We start from the raw sequence: 17,174 nt of genomic DNA, 5'->3' as shown, positions 1-17,174 counted from the left end.
AAATAAATGCATGAACGCCTCATTATGTACAGTATAAGCTACAAAACAAACTGACAAATAACTCATTTTCAAATCAGACGGGTAAAAACCGTTCAAATAGTTTAGAAAAAAGATGCTTTATAAAAGTGAAGACAATTTGCAATTTTAGTAAAGACACATGAATTTGATGCAGAATTTCTATTCACGGGCCACTTAAAATGAAGTGGCGGGCCGTATCTGGCCCCCGGGCCTTGAGTTTGACACCAGTACGCTAAGGCTCATTACACACTCTTAAATGCTTCTCTGGACTTTTGCATCTAATTTTAAGATCTCATAGACTGCTCACTCACCGCGCCCCAGGGCCCAGTCCGCCATTGGTGGGATTGGCTTTGAGGAATGATGTTCCTGGCCCTGTTGTTTGGTGAGGATGGAAGAGGTCTGGAATCACTGGAGTGGGACGTGCATTGAGACATGGCGCAGTCTTGTTCTGTGCTCGGCCGATCGTCTGGGTCGCACTCGCTGGCGTTGACTTCTTGGTCACTGAAGTTGACACAGACCGCTTGTCGTGTTGTCTTCCCCTGACCGCAGGTTACTGAACACTGCAAAGAGTTTCACATTAGAGATTCAAATGGATGCCCTGGTTTCAGTTCAAAGGGGACATTTGCAGTCAATCCAGCCTTTTCCAATACTGTTCATGTTTAGGGGAGGCGGAGCTTATCCTTGTCCACAAGGTCCTGAAATGGGGCTGCCACGGACACCGGGAATAGAGTGTAAACATAGCTTTAGGATGAACATTGAGGAAGTCATTGAATGTCTTTGGGCTGTGGGTTTACACAAGCTTGGGTGCGCATATATTTGTTTTTGGCAACCAGAACTGCAGTCGGCCAGTATTGTGACATAAGTGGGCTGATGAAAACCATCTGTGAGCAACGGTGCAGCCTTTGGATTTAAAATAAAATAAAAAAAAATGCATGCCCCTCCTCTTCTAGCACACACAAAGATGCATTTACAAAGCAACACACATACACATTATTTTCTTACCAAAGTCCACTCTAAAACTTTCCACTGTCCACATGCCACGACGGAGCACACTTCTCTGGCAGGAGGTTTTGGGAGTTGAGCACACGCCGACTCATCTGCCACACCGCCGTGGTTGTCACGACAACTGACATAACGCATACGGGTCCCTTTGCCGCAGCTGGCGCTGCACTATTCGAAAGAGGAGAAAAGCTAAGGTCAAAATACAAAACATGATTCATTACGTATCGATGGCTCGCGATCACCAACCTGGGTCCACGAACCAAAGCGCCACTGGGTTTTGTGGCCTTGATGGGACGGGACTTTGGTCCCTGGGGAAACAGGTTGGCTGTTTGGACACTGGGCTAGTTCACAGTCCTGAGAAAGAACCAGCATGCAGACATATGAACAAGATGGATCCTTTGACCTGAAAACACTCATGAATAACGTATGTGGTTCTGTAGGCTGCTGCTTGAGAGTGGTTATGTTTCCCATCAGCCCGTACTAGCTTAGCAAAACAACATGAGCTGCGTCTCCCTATCAGTTCAAACTATGGATTGTGGCAGTAAGCCACTCAGCATAAAGCACTGATCCCTGTCATAACAGGTCATAGTGGAGTGGTATTCAGGGGTCCAATGCCCATGCTGGCATGGTTCAAAACCCCACCCCTTGTCCATCCCCTAGTCCCTAACCTTCCGCCCTCTTCCCTTTTTCCCTCCCATGCCCTGTTGTGCCCTCTGACCCCCAGTCTTTAGGAATGAGAGCCTTAGTCAGATCTCGCAGGCTCCACATTCCACACTCACGGCGACACTCAAAGCGGCTCCAGGCGTGCGACCAGCAGACACAAATAAATGCTCAGCTTTCCTAAACACCATCTCGACTAAGTGGCAAAAATATAAACCTCTCTAACCTTGCATTTACGAAAACCTCCATCAATCTATCTGCACTGCTCTTCCTAAGTCCTACTTGGCTGCTGCTGGGACTGGCAGCTTGATGGCCGACTTTATGGCTGGCTGGCTAGAATCACAACAAGGTGGGCCCACTGATTCGGGGTCACTGCTTCAGCTAACCCAGGCACCGGAATGAAGAACTGCTGCAACTAAAAGGGAAGCAGGCACATCCTGAGTCTGCATGTCCAGCTTTGCCAATTTATTATGACCATATAGGAAATGTGCATGTAGACCATGCATTCAATACTCTTATTGTTTCTTACATAACACAGAACAGTTTTTAATAACATTCTTACGGGGGAATTTCGTCTGGGAGCTCTTTGACTATGTGGGCCAGTGACGTATATTATTTCCCTGCACTCAATCAGACAGCTTTATTGAAACCGGGTGGCAATGATAAAGTATGTTTGCGTCTGTGCATTTTTACACAAGATGCCATCCTGAAAAGTAATAAAGGGTGAAAAAAGTGAAGAATTTATTCCCCCTCCCTTACCTGGGTGTCAGTGGGCCGGGTGGCAGCATTACATTCGGTGTCTTCCATGACAGCACCGTAAGATCCAACCACACACTTCACAGCTCGCATCTGGTACCCAAGTCCACATGAGGTAGTGCACTGGGTTCAAAAGACAGACGGGATATGAATGATGGTGGTAGGCGGAAGACATCTGAGCCAGTAAAATCAGTTCATAACAAAATTTAGTGAGTCAGCACTGGGAAAGAATCTAAAGTTAAATGCAAGATGAGAATCTCAACACAACACTAAATCTGAAAACATGACTTAATATTCATTGAAGCCTCTACAAAAGCTAACTCAGAGATTCTACCTTGCACCCGCTTCTGCCTCAGTGGCTCCAATGAAATAGGGTCAAATTTGTTTGGCAGACACTTCAGCTACCATTTGACCATGCTTCATTAAACAGCTTCAAATATACCTTACAAGGGAAATCAAGTCAAAAATCCAAAATGTGCCACCGCTTGTCCGCTTTGTCATATGTGACAAACATTGCATTCGAGAAGTAAGACTCCGCACAATATTGGAAAATATTGTTGACTGAGAAATTTGGTGATCGGAAGTGGCAAATCTAAATCGTTACCACCCATGTTATTTTTATGCTGACTGATTTATTACTAATTATGAAACGCTTTAAAAACGGACCTGTGCATCTGGAATATATGCACTCCCGACATGCTTACCCAGCCATTTTACACATACCTCCCAACCATACCTTTGAGATGAATCGCGATACCGCAAAGAACGCAATCTTGTGCATTGCAGCGTGAATTCTGAGCTCCGTTAATCTGTGTGTGTGTTTAGGATAAGAACAATATTGACCGGGTCTTACCTGTCCCCAAGGTCCGACTTGCCAAGAGGCACACTCCTGCTGCTGACACGTCTGGACCGAGTCGGGCTTTGATGAACCGCAGAAGCGGTCATCTAGACGGTCCTCACCAAACTGACACCACGTCCGGCGGTGCTTATAGCCTTTCCCGCACGTTACAAGGCACTGTAAGCAAGATCCATTCATGATTAGAGTCTAGACATACTGAAATAACATCATCCCAGTCATTCAGCTCATGGGAAAATCCTCTTGATGCCATATAGAGGATCCGACACTTATGACATGTCAAGCAAGTGCATATTTTCTCCTCTACAAAGGATACGTGGACTGCATGTAAAAATACTGTGCAGGGGGAGGCATATAGTACAGTGTGGTTGTTTGTATTTGGAGGCACCCACATGGGAGATGTCAAATATTTCTGGAATGCAAGCCAAACCTTTTCAAGCTCCTTGGTCTGCAATGTGTAAACTGTGCCAGTCACTGACCATAGTTCAAGAGTTGAGGAAAGCATTGAGGGTAAACATTTGTAAAGAGGCAAGGCGACACTGCGAGATACCGGCCAGGGGGGGGGGGGGGGGACACTTGACAGAACCACAAGGAGGGTCCAGTGTCACAAATCTAATCTGAATCACGATTGGACCAACCTCCGACCAGTCTTCGGTGTTCCATTGTGGACAGAGGAATTCATTGCAGGGTTGGACGGCCATCTTGTCTCGTTGACTGCACTTGCTGTCATCGCCCTCAGCCCCCGCTGCCTTTCGACACACTGCCCCTCTTCGGCGGGTGCCTCCACCACAACTCTTTGAGCACTGCATACCAGACAGATCAACAAGAGGAAACATATTGTGTGTCAAAACAAATGTCTGATTCCTTTTGAATTATAACCAGCTCAGCTGTTTCACCTCGGACCAGGACGAATACTCCCAGCCTCCGGGATTACAATCTCCATGACAAGCTTCCTTGTCGTCAGGTTTGCGCTGCCCGCTGCAATAGCGATCGTCAACTTTTTGGTTCTTTCCGTCTGGGTGGCTGATTTTAGCACAGAATATGTCCAAAGTGCGATATCCGACACCACACTGAGCAGTGCATTCACTCTTTCGAGCCACATGCCACCTACCATTGCAAAGATAATAAGAGAGCATCATCAATACAAGAATGATTTGATTTCGCTTTAAGCAAAAACGTGAAAATAGTAGGTTAAAGTGGTGACACAAACCTCAGTTCACATTCAGTGTTGCAGGCCTCAGGCGTGACCATCGGTCTTGGTATACCATGACACCTCTGGTCTGAAACCACCACCCTGTCAGACTCTCTGCTACAGAGAACTTTTCTCTTCCTCTCTCCTAAGAAAACACCAACAAACAAGTCAGTCAACTGCATTGGAATAACAGCCAATCCTCCATCAGGCCGCTCCAGTTGCTGTTTTTCCAGGCCTTCCCTACAAATTAAAAACCACTAATCACTGTGGCTTGTTCAGGCAGGTCATACTCAAAAAGGTGATTAAGAGACTGACAAAGTGTTGGAGCCATGAGTCGAAGGAATTCACATTTACCTCTGCGCACCTAAATATTCGCTCACATATGCGCAGACACGGAACAGAAAAGTAATTTCCTGTGAAGATGAGCCAGATCTTTGCACCGAAGGTTGCCAAGTTTCACTATACGTACCTCACTTTTTGTTAGGTGCCTCTCTGTTGCTTCCCATCTGTAGTCTCGCCACATCATTCAAACACCCTTGCAAAGACTGCTAACCCGATTTAAGCCTCACCTTGGCACAGACGGCTGCACTCCTGCCACGGACCATAGGCATCCCAGAAGAACTGCTGAGGTCTATCCTCTATGGGGATGTTGAAGGAATATCTGACATCTGGGTTGTAAAGGTTCCCCACAGACAGCACCTACCGTGAAGACAGACATTGTAAAACAGATTGAATGCAGGATTTACGACCTTGAGGTTCTCACGTACAGTCACAGCTCTAACCTCAGAGGGGTTTTGAATTCACTTCATATAGGAAGCAGTTGTTCCTTATCTTAGTAGAAAGGAATGAAGTTTACCTGGACGACGATCTCCTCTTCGATGCGCTCGGTACAATTAATCCTCTCAATAACATGGTCAGAGCCACTGTACTCGATGACGGCGTTTCCGACTTTAATTTCCCTTTTAAACATGCTGACTACAAACTCTCCATTAAGCAGGAATTCTCCACGACTATTTGATATGGCTGCAGGGACACAGAGAGAAGTGGTCACATGGGCTGCTTTATCCCACAGGAGCTCAAACTGGCTTTGCTTAACATGTCTACAACTCCAGAAATAATATCGCTCTGTCATAGTTATACACAAGTTTGAGCTGACCTAGCAAATACTTGAATTATTGCATCTGCTAAAGTGTGTGGTAGCGGAAAAGTATTTCCTTATATTCCCGAGAAGTACCATCTATGCTTGTCCAGTCCTGTCGCAGTCTGATTGCTGCACTCACTAACCCTAATGCGATTATAGATTTGATTTCCTTCCTTTAATTTCCCGACCATTTCACACATTATATTCATATGAATGCCCTTCTTTCAGGGAGCATCTTTCGGTCATTTTTCGAGCAAGCAGAGACGAAACATGGATTCCAATGCTGACTTGTAAAAAGAAAAAAAAATGCTGAAATTCACATATTATATCACAGACAGTACAGAAGAAAGTCTTCTCGTTAATATGCAATCTTATCTAATCTATACAAAGTTGCACGTGTGACACTTCTGCAAACTACCAGCACTGTAATAAATATGTTGACCTTATTGCCTTGATGAGCAAAGACTTATTTCTTACCGAGGTAATTGTCATCCTCCGGTTTCCCTGAGTAGCTGTGTTGACGAACATCAATGTTTGTAGCACCACTGGGTATCCGCACAACTTCATTGTAGCCTGAGCATGAATGCAAATTATTATACATCATGCTAATTGCTAATTCTACTGTAAGCACATGTGGGGACCCACCCACATAGTATATAACAGCTGGACTGCATTTTGGAAAAAAAAACTCACTCACCATAGCGTACAATGTTGAAAGTGTTTGCCACAGTTTTACAAGAAGAATTGTCACCACCACACACACCGCACTTGTCTCGTCTGGCTTTGGAGTTTAATACGTGGTCACAGCCAGCTTGCTGCTCAGCAATGAGAGGACAAGGATATGTGTTACAGAATACTTTTTTTAAAATGTGTTATTCTGTGCAGTATAATATTGTCACTGTCGTTTCGTTACGCAAGGTCAGTTACGGATACTGTACTTCTGTGCCCCTTGATATACGTCCCCTATTCCAATCTCCCATTTGCTTTGTAACACACCATAAGAGATGGCACATAAGCTAAACCACATGTAAGTGGTTTCAGCAAGACATTTTTAATATCTACAAGGATGTATAGTCTAGCCCAAGTCAAACGAGATCAATCAAACAACACTTGGCAAGACCAGTAAATCCAGTCAACGGCCCGCTAACCCAAACATTGTGTGAAGCTTCGGCCTCTTCAGCTGTCGTGAAGTGCAACCATAAAGCAAGAAACCTCACCCTGCACAAGCCTTGGACGCAGATGTCATTGGTATCGGGTCCGCACGGCGTGCCGTCGGTGACCCGGTCCCTGAGCTGATAGTAGACGGTGCTACCTGCTACCCTGCAGAACAGCTTACATCTGTCCTTCATCAGGACTGGCCACGAGACAATAGGAAGACAAATATGATTTAGTTAGTCGGACACCATTATTGAATAGAAAGATCTCGGCGGGGGCAAGACTGACTTCCACTGTATTTGGGCACCCAGCGAACATTAGGAGGTAGACCGTTGATGTTGAAATGCCTGCCGTCAAAAGCGGCGCACTGCTCCTCTCTGAAGTCCTTCTTCTGCTTGGAGCACGGCTCAGAGTTACAGGAACGGAACTTCATCCGGCGACCGACACAGTACATCCCTCCATTCCTTGGCCTGGTGGGGACATCACGAGAGGAGTAAGTACAAACCGAAAAAATGTCTCAACAGTGTCTAATGGAGGGCTCGTTTGTGTTTAACAGAAAAATGTAAAAAATTAAAAAAATTAAATAATCCAACCTACTGAGAATAGTGATCAATGTCAGCCTAGTTGGCATAAAAGCAAACATGGTTTTCAAAAGACCATTCCTCCAAAAATTCTTTGCACGCCTTCCTTGTCCAACTCCTGTTTGATTTGTGTATTTACCGGGAATTGAAAATTGGCCATTAGCAAAAGCGTGGCTGAACATTAGCTATGGCAAGAATTCCCTTAGGGTGGATTGATCTATGGAACATTGACTTTGGCATCTAAGATGGAGACAAGGTCCAGCGGGCATGCGTGACTACAAAGACGAGTGCTCACACGGGTCGGTTGCATTCGCGCTCGGCGATCTTGATGCCGCCGCCGCACGTCCGAGAGCAGGTACCGAAAGGGCTCCAAACTCCCCACGCGCCCTCCACAGGTGTGGCGTCATGCTCTTTGGTTATACACAGCCCGTGTTTGCAGTGCTGCATTAGGAGAGGAAGGTAAACAGGTTTTGGAAAGGAAAAAATAAAGAGGGAGGACAGAACAGCAATAAAACGTTAGAGGAAACCAAAGACAGAGAAAGCAAAGACACATGAAATAATTTTCTTAGAATCGCCCAAACAGCTGCTCGGCTGCTCTTTGATGCTAATCTGAAAGAAATTATACAGTGAAATATTTTATCTCTGCATCTGTCCGACTAGAAGAAATATCAAACAAGTCAATGAACATCTCAGCTCATAACCGCAGGATAATCACGCACGATAGGACAAATGTGGTGTAAGAATTTAGTGTGGTCAGCATAAGTTCAACTATGCGTGTGTTTGTCTAGGACATTTAGACCAAATGCCTCCTTCATGTCCTCTCATTACTAATGGAAGGATGTGAGGTGGATCATTAAAGCTGGGTGAGAATTTTGCAACGACTCCCCATACAGATTGTCTTCACGGCTAAAGTGAGTCAGGCTAACGCGAATCGACCCTCCTTCTTTAATGCGGACTGTTTATGCACCTGACTATAAGATGAATTCCCTAAAGAAATTGAATTCGGCGAATCCATATTTTTTTCTGATTTAATGAACATTTGCCATTATTTATTGATCCCATTTACCTTTCCTGGGGAGCAATCAGTGCCGTCAGCCCACGGCATGTGTTGTGTCCTGCAGCCCCTCTGGGCGCCCTCCGGGCTGGTGCACCACAGCCTTCGACATTGGGTCTGACAACACACACAATAAACACCACTAAATATTCTGTCAGATACTTGGCATCTTCTCCTCGTTTCGACAACATCGCTCTTAACAATCGACTTACCATATAAGGGCACACCTGTGTTCCTGGCCCAAATATCAATTCACACTGTTTGTTGACATTATATACCCATCCAGGCAGCTGCTGCGAAAGACCGTATGGCCGAGAAACGGGCTCGTCGAGCAAGCACTCGCCATAGCCTGTGCTATTAAGAAATGAAAATAAAATGACTTCAAAGAAAAAAAAAAAAAAGGAAAACAAAAGACAGAAACAGACACACACAAAAAAAAGAACAGCACATGTTTATAAACACATCTCTGGCTGTATTCCATTTCATTAGCACAGTTTTTAAAGGGAGTAGAATAAGATAGTTGGGAGTTGGGTAAGAGATTTTCGGACAGTTGCCAGATACTATTCTGTTTACATTTCCTAAAGAGCTGATCTTTTTTTGTTTTTGTTTGAAGAAACAAACTGTTCTGAGGAGCCAAGGCGTTATCAAGTGTGTCAGTGTTCCCTACACTACGCTCCCAAGTTGTTTGAGTTCTTTAGCAGCTCCTCCAAATCAGAACAAAAACATAATCCATCTCAAACCATTCGGAGCGGTCGTGAGGAAAAGAGTGCGACATACTCAAGGAACTCTGTGATGTACTTCCTGCTGCACTTGGACCACATCCAAGGATTTGTGTTGTAGTTGAGTGTGGGAGCCATTACGTGTTGCTGGATCTTAACGCCGTCCTCCTTACATTTATTGCTGTCATCGTGAGGCATGTTGAACCTGGAAGACAGAATGCAGTGTCAACTCAGTTCTGCTTTTAAAAAGAAAATACATGTAGACCCCCCCCCCCCCCCCCCCACCCCACGCACACACGCACACACACACACACACACACACACACACTTTATACAGCCTCCCTCTGACAGGTACCATATAACACTGCTAAGCTGTCGCTGTGCAAGTCGTCGCCGCTTGACGCGGATCAAAACGGAATTCAACAATCCCACCGTTTGTTAGTGTTTCGAAAGAGCATTTGTTAAAGATGATGGGGTCCGTAACAGTCTCCGGTGTCGTGGGCTAACAGGCCCGTGCTCTGGCTGACTCAAGACTTTGGACCAAAAAAAAGAGTTTATGCACGTGGGCAAAGGTAATCATCAAAAATAACACTTGAGGAAAAAAAAAAGAAAGCTGTCTCCTCCTTCACATGTGACTTCCTCAAAAGTGTTAGACTACCAATACTGTGGTGGAGGAATGCTGACGAAACCTCTCACATGCGCTACTCACACGTGGCCAAGTTCATGAGCGATGGTGAACGCCGTGCTCAGGCCGTTGTCTTCGCTAATGCTGCAGCTCCTGTACGGATCGCACACAGTGCCCAACTCTGCCAGTCCTGCAAGGTTTAAGTCACTTCATTAGGTACACCAGGGATGTCAGCTTTGGAAAGTTTTGATCACTTTTGACTTTGCCAGTGATAAGAAGAAAGATTTTGTCCTTGTTTTTTCAAATAGCTACTTACCTAAAGTGTCACATTTGTCCCTCGCTCTGCAGATGTCTTGTCTATGGAAAAAGAAGAGAAAATATGAATAAAAGGGAAGATCGCTATTAATAGCCTATTGTAAAAAGATCTGGGTGTGCACCTTGTAATAAGAATGGCAGTATCATGGTGTGAGTGGTGGTTATCATCCAAGACATTTTGGCCATGCTGCCAAATGCAGAAATTCTTCAAAGTGGTCTGTGCGTTAAATGAAACAAGGGGACCATCCTAAAAAAAACAAAAAGAAACTGATGCAGAAAATGCCCAGTATCTTCTTTGGCTCTGTGGATATTAATTAGGATTATTTACCTGCTCGTTGTTTATAATGACTAACTTCACAATCACTATGTTAATTAGATTGCCAATGCTGGGGTCCTTGTAGATGGAAGACACCTGAAGGGGGGGGGGGGGGGGGGGGGGGAAACAGTTTTATTATTCAAGATAGCTCAAATTAGACTATTTTCTTTTGGGGGATGGCCACCATGTGCTTTATAGCTAAGTCATTTCAACTTCCCTTTGAGGTTTGGCGGCTCCAGACGCCTTCAAAAGATGGGATTCGCTTGAGTTGCTATGTGTGATATATGCTGTGTCTGATATATCTAAACATATTTTTCAGCATTTATCAAAGCTGCCTGACAGGTACCGCTTCGAATTGCCCTTGGCTGTTTGTAATTTGTTTTTAGCCCTGCCCAAAGCTTCCCCTTTCCCTCCCACAGATCCCAAAACGTCAAAGACTATGGGAGTAGATACAAGAAATGTTCAAAATACAGTGGAGAGGAAAAGTCTACACACCCCTGTTCAAACGTCAGGTTATTATCATCTAAACTAATAAAACTGAATTGAACTGAAATCGGCGATGTTCAGAATGAACCCATCACATTCAAACTCGAGTTTAAGGAGAGTAATATGCATTTGATTAACCCTGCATGAAGGTCATGTCAAGTCAAGTCAAGTCAAGTCAAGTCAAGTTTATTTGTATAGCCCTAAATCACAAGCAGTCTCAAAGGGCTTCACATAGACAGAAATTGACAATTATTCTCAAAGCATCCCCTGATCTTAAGCTCCCAAATCATCTTCTATAGTATCATTTCACTGACATTTTTGCGGTCACAAGCCGTGGTCTGCGGAGCGCTTATTATGTCCAACAAAAGATCTGCCAACAGGCTAAAAGCTAAATTGAAGGAACTGCAGACATTTCTAGCAAGTACTGTTTGCAGAGCACGTGTGACAAGAATCTCTCGTTGTCTGGAGTCAAAATTCATCCCAGATCCCCAGCTTGTTCATATTTTGCAAAAACATGCTTGAACGAGCGGCACTTACGATGGACATTAAGGTGAGGATGTAGTGCTGCAGGTTGCCTCCGTGATGGTCCACCATTTTGCTGTCGGCCACCAACATGACTTCAACAAAGCGCGGGAAGGAGAGGAAGCGCTTGGAGCGCTTGTGAGGTTTCGAGTCATCGCTGCTGCTTTCATTTGCAGTTTTTGCGCCTACAATGCTGCTGCTGTGTGATTTGTGCAAGGCATCCCCGTTCAGGCGCCCACTTAGTAACTCCACATCACTCAATATTCCAGTCCTGGGAACAAACACTCTGTCCAAGGCCGCCCCATCTGTTGGCTTTCTTCTCAGCTTGTGCCTCTTATGCCTGTGTTTGAGTTCTAAAAAGAACAGGGGGTGAGAAATGTGTTAATAGATAGACATGGCGGGTTATACGAATAAGGCCCTCAGAATAAAGATGCTAAAACTTTCTGTCATGGTCCAGATATGTTGCTGTCTCTTTCACTTTTCTTCATTTCAGCTCAAATTGTGCTGAATGCCGCCTGCAGTGCTTTTTTTCCCCCCCTCTCGGAAGAGGGCAAAGAGTTCAGGTTAGGTAAACCTGGCAGAAGGCCATAAAAAAAGTAGCACAAGCTGAAATGCACACACCAAAAGAAGACCACTCCAATAAAGTGAGAAACTTGACATTCTCATCCTACTGGAAAATGAGTTTAACATCACGCCGGAACGGAACTGCAGAATACTCAGCTTGCATTGCTGAATCCAAACCAGCTCACTCCGTGGGGTGTCATAACTTCTCAACAATTGAGAATCAGGACAAGAATGATTTTTCACGCGCTACCTCTGTGAAACAAATGCTACTGAGAGAGACACCAAACATCTGGCAGACAACAAAGAAAAGATTTCAACTAGTAGTTGAAATAGGAGCAGCTGTGGGAATATCTTGCTCCTAATTGTGTTGTCATTGTCTCACATGCAAAACCAAAGTCAGAAATCTGACAGCCATTATTCAAGGGCGGAAACAAAATAAGACGACAACATGAATGCAATCGTTAAACGCTAATAGCTAACGTATTGACATCACGGTTTCAAATAATTATCACAGACAAGTCCTAATGCAACACAATTGGGTGTCTGGACCACTCCAACAGCTGATTCCGAATCACCATGGCAACAAATGCAAAGGTCACAGGCTCCTCATTACAAGCAACAATGGCTTTGTGTTCATTTAAAACGAGTCCATAACTTTTTGATGATTTGACACTTTCAAGTTGGCGTGGATTTCACGAAACCGACACTGCGTCCTCATGGTAGTGGGTCGGCCCAGTTTCCTTATCATAAAGTGAGAGGAAGCCCACGAGTCAACAGGAAGTTCAAACAGTAAACTGAGATGAGATGATACAAGGGAGAACTTCCAAATGAGTCTTAATTCCTGTGTGGGACAAGCTTGCACACTTCTGTGGGTCGGCTATAATGATCGCCCCACACATTGTTTGAAACTGAACAACATGTCATTTCGATACCATAATGACGTTTCAATTCCACACCCAAGTGGAAAATCCGCATTTCTTATTCATATTGGCTCTCCAGGAATTCTTTAAGCAGATAAGTTTTGCATGTTATGATTATGCTACAAAAACTCAACAGACTCAGTTACTATTGTATAATCATTTCCTGATACAAGTGATTGTGAGGACTCTGGGAATGACGCAGCTGCTGACATCTGTGGGAACCCACTTAAAGGTCTGACGTGACCCGCACACACGTGCGCACACACACACATGCTTGACTCCACAAGAGTCGACTGCGAGTGCCGTCATGCACACCAAATGGCTTTACCTGAAGTGTCACAAGCTGAGCTGTCCCCAGATTTCTCTTTTTCAGGTGCACTCTTCTTGTACACAATATGAGGTTTTGTGTGTTCCTCTTCATAATGTTTTCCTTGGTAGTTGTGAAGGGGCTCGACAAAATATTCCCCTTCTGGAGATCTGAAGGTACCAAACTGAGGGGGGGGTGGGGTACAAAGGTTAATTTATGCTGTTTATACATACATAGTATTTAGCAAATGTTTACCTTAAAAGTATTTAATTGAATCCTGCCATGATCAAGATTTTGTCGTTTCATTCAAAATATTTTTAGTAAGCATCAGTGGAATGGGGTTCATAAAGCATTTGAGAGGAATTTGCATGCACATAATAATGGTCCCAAAAGTGAAACCCATGATGGCTATCAGAGACTGTGTATTGTTGTGTGTTCTTGGCAAGCGAACGTAAAGTACTTCACGATGTACAGTACTCCACATGGCACATTTAATATAGAGGCCTGCGGTGCACTCGATAAGGTACATGCCAACACGAGCACTTTCCATGTGGTGTTCACTGACGTGCGAATGACTTGATGCTTCAGCAAGTATTAAGCAATTGTGTGTGACAAGATCCATCCGTGCATCTATGCATCCATCCATCCATCTGCTGCCTTTGGGTGAAAGGCAGGGCACATGAACCAGTCAATCAAAGGACACAAAGACCAACAAACATTCACACCACTGCATGTTTTTGAAATGTGGGAACATTCTGGGGTGCTTTTTACATCCGATTCATCGATACATCAACAAACTCCTCGACAGATTAATCGATTAATAAAGTAAATGTGAGTTGGTGCAGTATTTGTATCGTTGTTTATCTATATATGCCAGTATCGTGCAGTGACAAGCAGAAGAATCAATGCTCTGGTGCCTGTACATTTTTCTCATGTAAATTCTATGCTTTGGCTTTATTAAGATTTGGAAACATTGCAGCTCGGTCATGGTTTGCTTTTCCCAAGGGGAGGGTGTTCTTTCCAAGACGTCCTTTGTGATCATAATTTTATTGACCATGACAAGTATCATACAATAAATCGTTGTGGCCACTCGTGGTATTCTATGTTCAAATAATGTGCCCTCAGAGCTTTGGCAATGAATAACAAACTGTCAGGAAATGGAGCAACCCAATCTCAGCAAATGCTTGAAATTGTTGAGTAGGCATTTGGGACAGAATTGGTCATTAATCGTCACTTCATCTTGGCTACTATGTATAAATACAACTTTCAGAGGAATCCTGACTCTAAATCTTTTTTTGAAAGTCTGGGAGTGGGGTTGAGCAGTGGTGACGTCAGTACCGCGCGTACTCGCGCCGTAGTGGCGTGCGTAAACGCGACTATTGACCACAAACCAAATAGGCAGGAAAAAAGGCGCACTTTGCAATTTGCATCTGACATTAAAAACGTGACGTATCTGCACAGCCATTTGCTGACTTGACACTTATTGTGCTGTTATATCAGCACAGAAAAAGAAATCACGATTTTATATCGTGTATGTTGGTGCGCATGCCTTTGCAAAGATGGCTTACGAAAGTTAGACTTGACAGATTTTAAGACGTCGCTCAAAGTACACACGTGTATGATTCATGTGCTCTCAATAATAATAATAATAATAATAATAATAATAATAATAATAATAATAATAATAATAATAATAATAATAATAATAATAATAATAATAATAATAATAATGATTAACTCACCAGTCCGGAGCATAAACTGATGATTGCGGCGTGCTCTGATTTAGCATTTACTTGTCCTTTATAGAAGCAGTGCCTCAACTCTGTGTCCTCCTCCTCCACGTTATCTCCTCTAGGTACTCCAAGTATTGTCACAGTGTATAGCGGGGCGATAAATTCCGAGTCCAATGTAAGGTTGAGGTGATAGTTCTGTCCGAAAGCAGAAATCCTGTAATGGATATTTGGAGACGCCCAGTGCTCCGTAATATTGTCGCTCTTCTCGTCCAAACTTCGCCGTTTCCTCTTGAAGTGCGCGCTGCTCGGCAACTTGTCACCGGTTCCGTCCACTCGCACCGGTGTGACAATCTCATAGGGGCCAATGTCCCCTTTTACTGCACGTGTAAACAAAACATTGAGGAATGTTACCCTAAAAAATACCTAAAGTGCTGCCTTCATTCATTCATTCATTCATTCATTCATTCATTCATTCATTCATTCATTCATTCATTCATTCATTCATTCATTCATTCATTGACTCCCAACTGTGCCAAAGTAAAGTATACTTAGACTATAGTCCTATTGAGAAATACTTACCTGTGCTTGGATTCAAGAGCAGTGTCCCCGTGGATGCGTCTGCCGATAATAAATCAGGGAATAGCAGGAATCCCAAGCCCCAAAAGAGCACATGCATGATTGTCCACGTTCAGAGGAGAGCGGCAGCTTGTAGCTTACTCCTGTAATCTTAGTCCTAATAATAACACCAAGAATGTCAATAATAATAAGTACTATGATAAATAATCTATTCCCCCGGGCAGTCCAGCATTTCCGTCTGTGGTCCCCACGCCACATCCAACACAGTGCGTTATCCTCGACTCGCGTAGTACGGATGTTCTCTGGCCGTCGAGATACACTGCTGCTGGGACGTGAGAGCTCCGCAAGTTCCGAGGCCAACATGCATACTGCACAGAGGGGTGGGCTGCTCCAAAAAGGTCTGCTCCGCTACAGAGTGAGCGTGTGAGCGCGCGCGCGCGCGTACTGAAAGTCTGCACCAGCTCTCTCCCCCGGCGAGGGGCGGGCTCAGACAGCCAAGGTACACTTTTGCACAAGCTTCTCCCGTCAACTGGTGGTCGCCCGTCCCTTTTTGGCTCTCAGGTACCAGCGTGCTGCACTACCGCGTCTGAGTGTTTTGATCACCACAAGCCATGCAGGGGTCCCCATAATCACAGTGGCCCACTGTATGGAATTCTAATAAGAAATTCAAATTATGGGCTAATAACCTTCTTTCAAAAGTTTGGGGTTAATCTGGTTTTAAGAGTGGGAATTTGCAGCGGTGCAAAACAGTGACCATGACAGTAAAGTCGGGGCCCAAATAGAAAAGTACCTGCCCTTGGGCGACTAGTGACTTAATCTTAGCACGGAGGGAGACTTAATAGTTGATGAGAGTGAGAAAATGCAAACTGGCAAGCAGCAGAGCAATATACAGTAGTGGTTTAGGGTATTAAGGAGGTGCTGCAAAAGGGATTGAGAGGGGATCATGGTAATGGCTTTATGAGCCGTAACCCCCTCGGTGGGACAATGCAGCCTGTATGGATGCCTTCATAGGTGCTTTGTTATTTGGGAGATCAAAGTGTGGGTTCTCCCGCACCATTCATGCAGCCCCCCCACTCACAGCCCTATGCAGGTGCAGTGTCTATTATCGGGCTAGGCGGTATCTTCATTCACAAGTGAAATTTATTCCATGGTCAATTGTGCCTTTGTGTTGTTAAAAAAAAAAATCTGTTGGGGCATACTACCCGAAGTGACACCAAATGGGTGTTTAATTTGAGATGCCACGGTTTTGACTGCATGCTTGACTTCTATCAAGGAGTAAATATTTTTCATCTACTCGTGGATTGCAAGTTTTTCTAGAAGTGATATGTCGAGGAAAATGTTTGGACTTTAAAAGTCGTTCCAGTTCACTGGCTTCCTTCCATCTTTCTCAATAGGGAAGTCATTACAGTTGTGTGTGTGTTCTCAGTGGTCACCGAGGTCATCAGAGTCATCCCCCTCACTTGTGTGCAGGCTACATCATTCAGGGCAGTTATCAGCAGTGTAAACTTCACTTCCCCTCCAGATCAGATAATCGGTCCGCAGGGAACGGAAAGCTTGAATGAAGTGGCCAAGCCCGGACTGGGATTTCAAAGAGATACACTTTAATTGTGGAGCTCTCCAAATCTCTTTTTACTCTCTCTCAGCCCCACCCAAGCTGACGCTCTTGCCCCAGTGAA

General features: G+C 44.4%; 1 protein-coding gene across 1 annotated transcript in view; it reads right to left on the bottom strand.

Moving 5' to 3' along the window:
* adamts9 (ADAM metallopeptidase with thrombospondin type 1 motif, 9) overlaps positions 1-15,938 on the bottom strand; it is a 31,688-nt gene extending 15,750 nt beyond the window's left edge. Inside the window, exons 1-26 of the mRNA XM_061291670.1 lie at positions 15,502-15,938; positions 14,932-15,299; positions 13,211-13,373; positions 11,414-11,751; positions 10,403-10,486; positions 10,197-10,321; positions 10,076-10,116; positions 9,844-9,949; positions 9,193-9,339; positions 8,628-8,769; positions 8,428-8,532; positions 7,657-7,802; positions 7,069-7,250; positions 6,843-6,979; positions 6,323-6,440; positions 6,103-6,198; positions 5,341-5,507; positions 5,054-5,183; positions 4,503-4,629; positions 4,189-4,399; positions 3,931-4,095; positions 3,290-3,451; positions 2,440-2,559; positions 1,267-1,374; positions 1,021-1,188; positions 330-578 (exon numbers count right to left, since the gene is read on the bottom strand). Of these exons, the coding sequence (XP_061147654.1) occupies positions 330-578; positions 1,021-1,188; positions 1,267-1,374; positions 2,440-2,559; positions 3,290-3,451; positions 3,931-4,095; positions 4,189-4,399; positions 4,503-4,629; positions 5,054-5,183; positions 5,341-5,507; positions 6,103-6,198; positions 6,323-6,440; positions 6,843-6,979; positions 7,069-7,250; positions 7,657-7,802; positions 8,428-8,532; positions 8,628-8,769; positions 9,193-9,339; positions 9,844-9,949; positions 10,076-10,116; positions 10,197-10,321; positions 10,403-10,486; positions 11,414-11,751; positions 13,211-13,373; positions 14,932-15,299; positions 15,502-15,598 (4,002 nt within the window). The 5' untranslated portion in view covers positions 15,599-15,938. The remainder of the gene's footprint in view (positions 1-329; positions 579-1,020; positions 1,189-1,266; positions 1,375-2,439; positions 2,560-3,289; positions 3,452-3,930; positions 4,096-4,188; positions 4,400-4,502; positions 4,630-5,053; positions 5,184-5,340; positions 5,508-6,102; positions 6,199-6,322; positions 6,441-6,842; positions 6,980-7,068; positions 7,251-7,656; positions 7,803-8,427; positions 8,533-8,627; positions 8,770-9,192; positions 9,340-9,843; positions 9,950-10,075; positions 10,117-10,196; positions 10,322-10,402; positions 10,487-11,413; positions 11,752-13,210; positions 13,374-14,931; positions 15,300-15,501) is intronic.
* Between the last annotated feature and the right edge of the window lie 1,236 nt (positions 15,939-17,174).

Source organism: Syngnathus typhle, linkage group LG11 (assembly GCF_033458585.1).
Source record: "Syngnathus typhle isolate RoL2023-S1 ecotype Sweden linkage group LG11, RoL_Styp_1.0, whole genome shotgun sequence".
In the NCBI taxonomy this organism is placed as follows: Eukaryota; Metazoa; Chordata; class Actinopteri; order Syngnathiformes; family Syngnathidae; genus Syngnathus; species Syngnathus typhle.
This window is presented reverse-complemented; position numbering and strand designations above follow the sequence as displayed.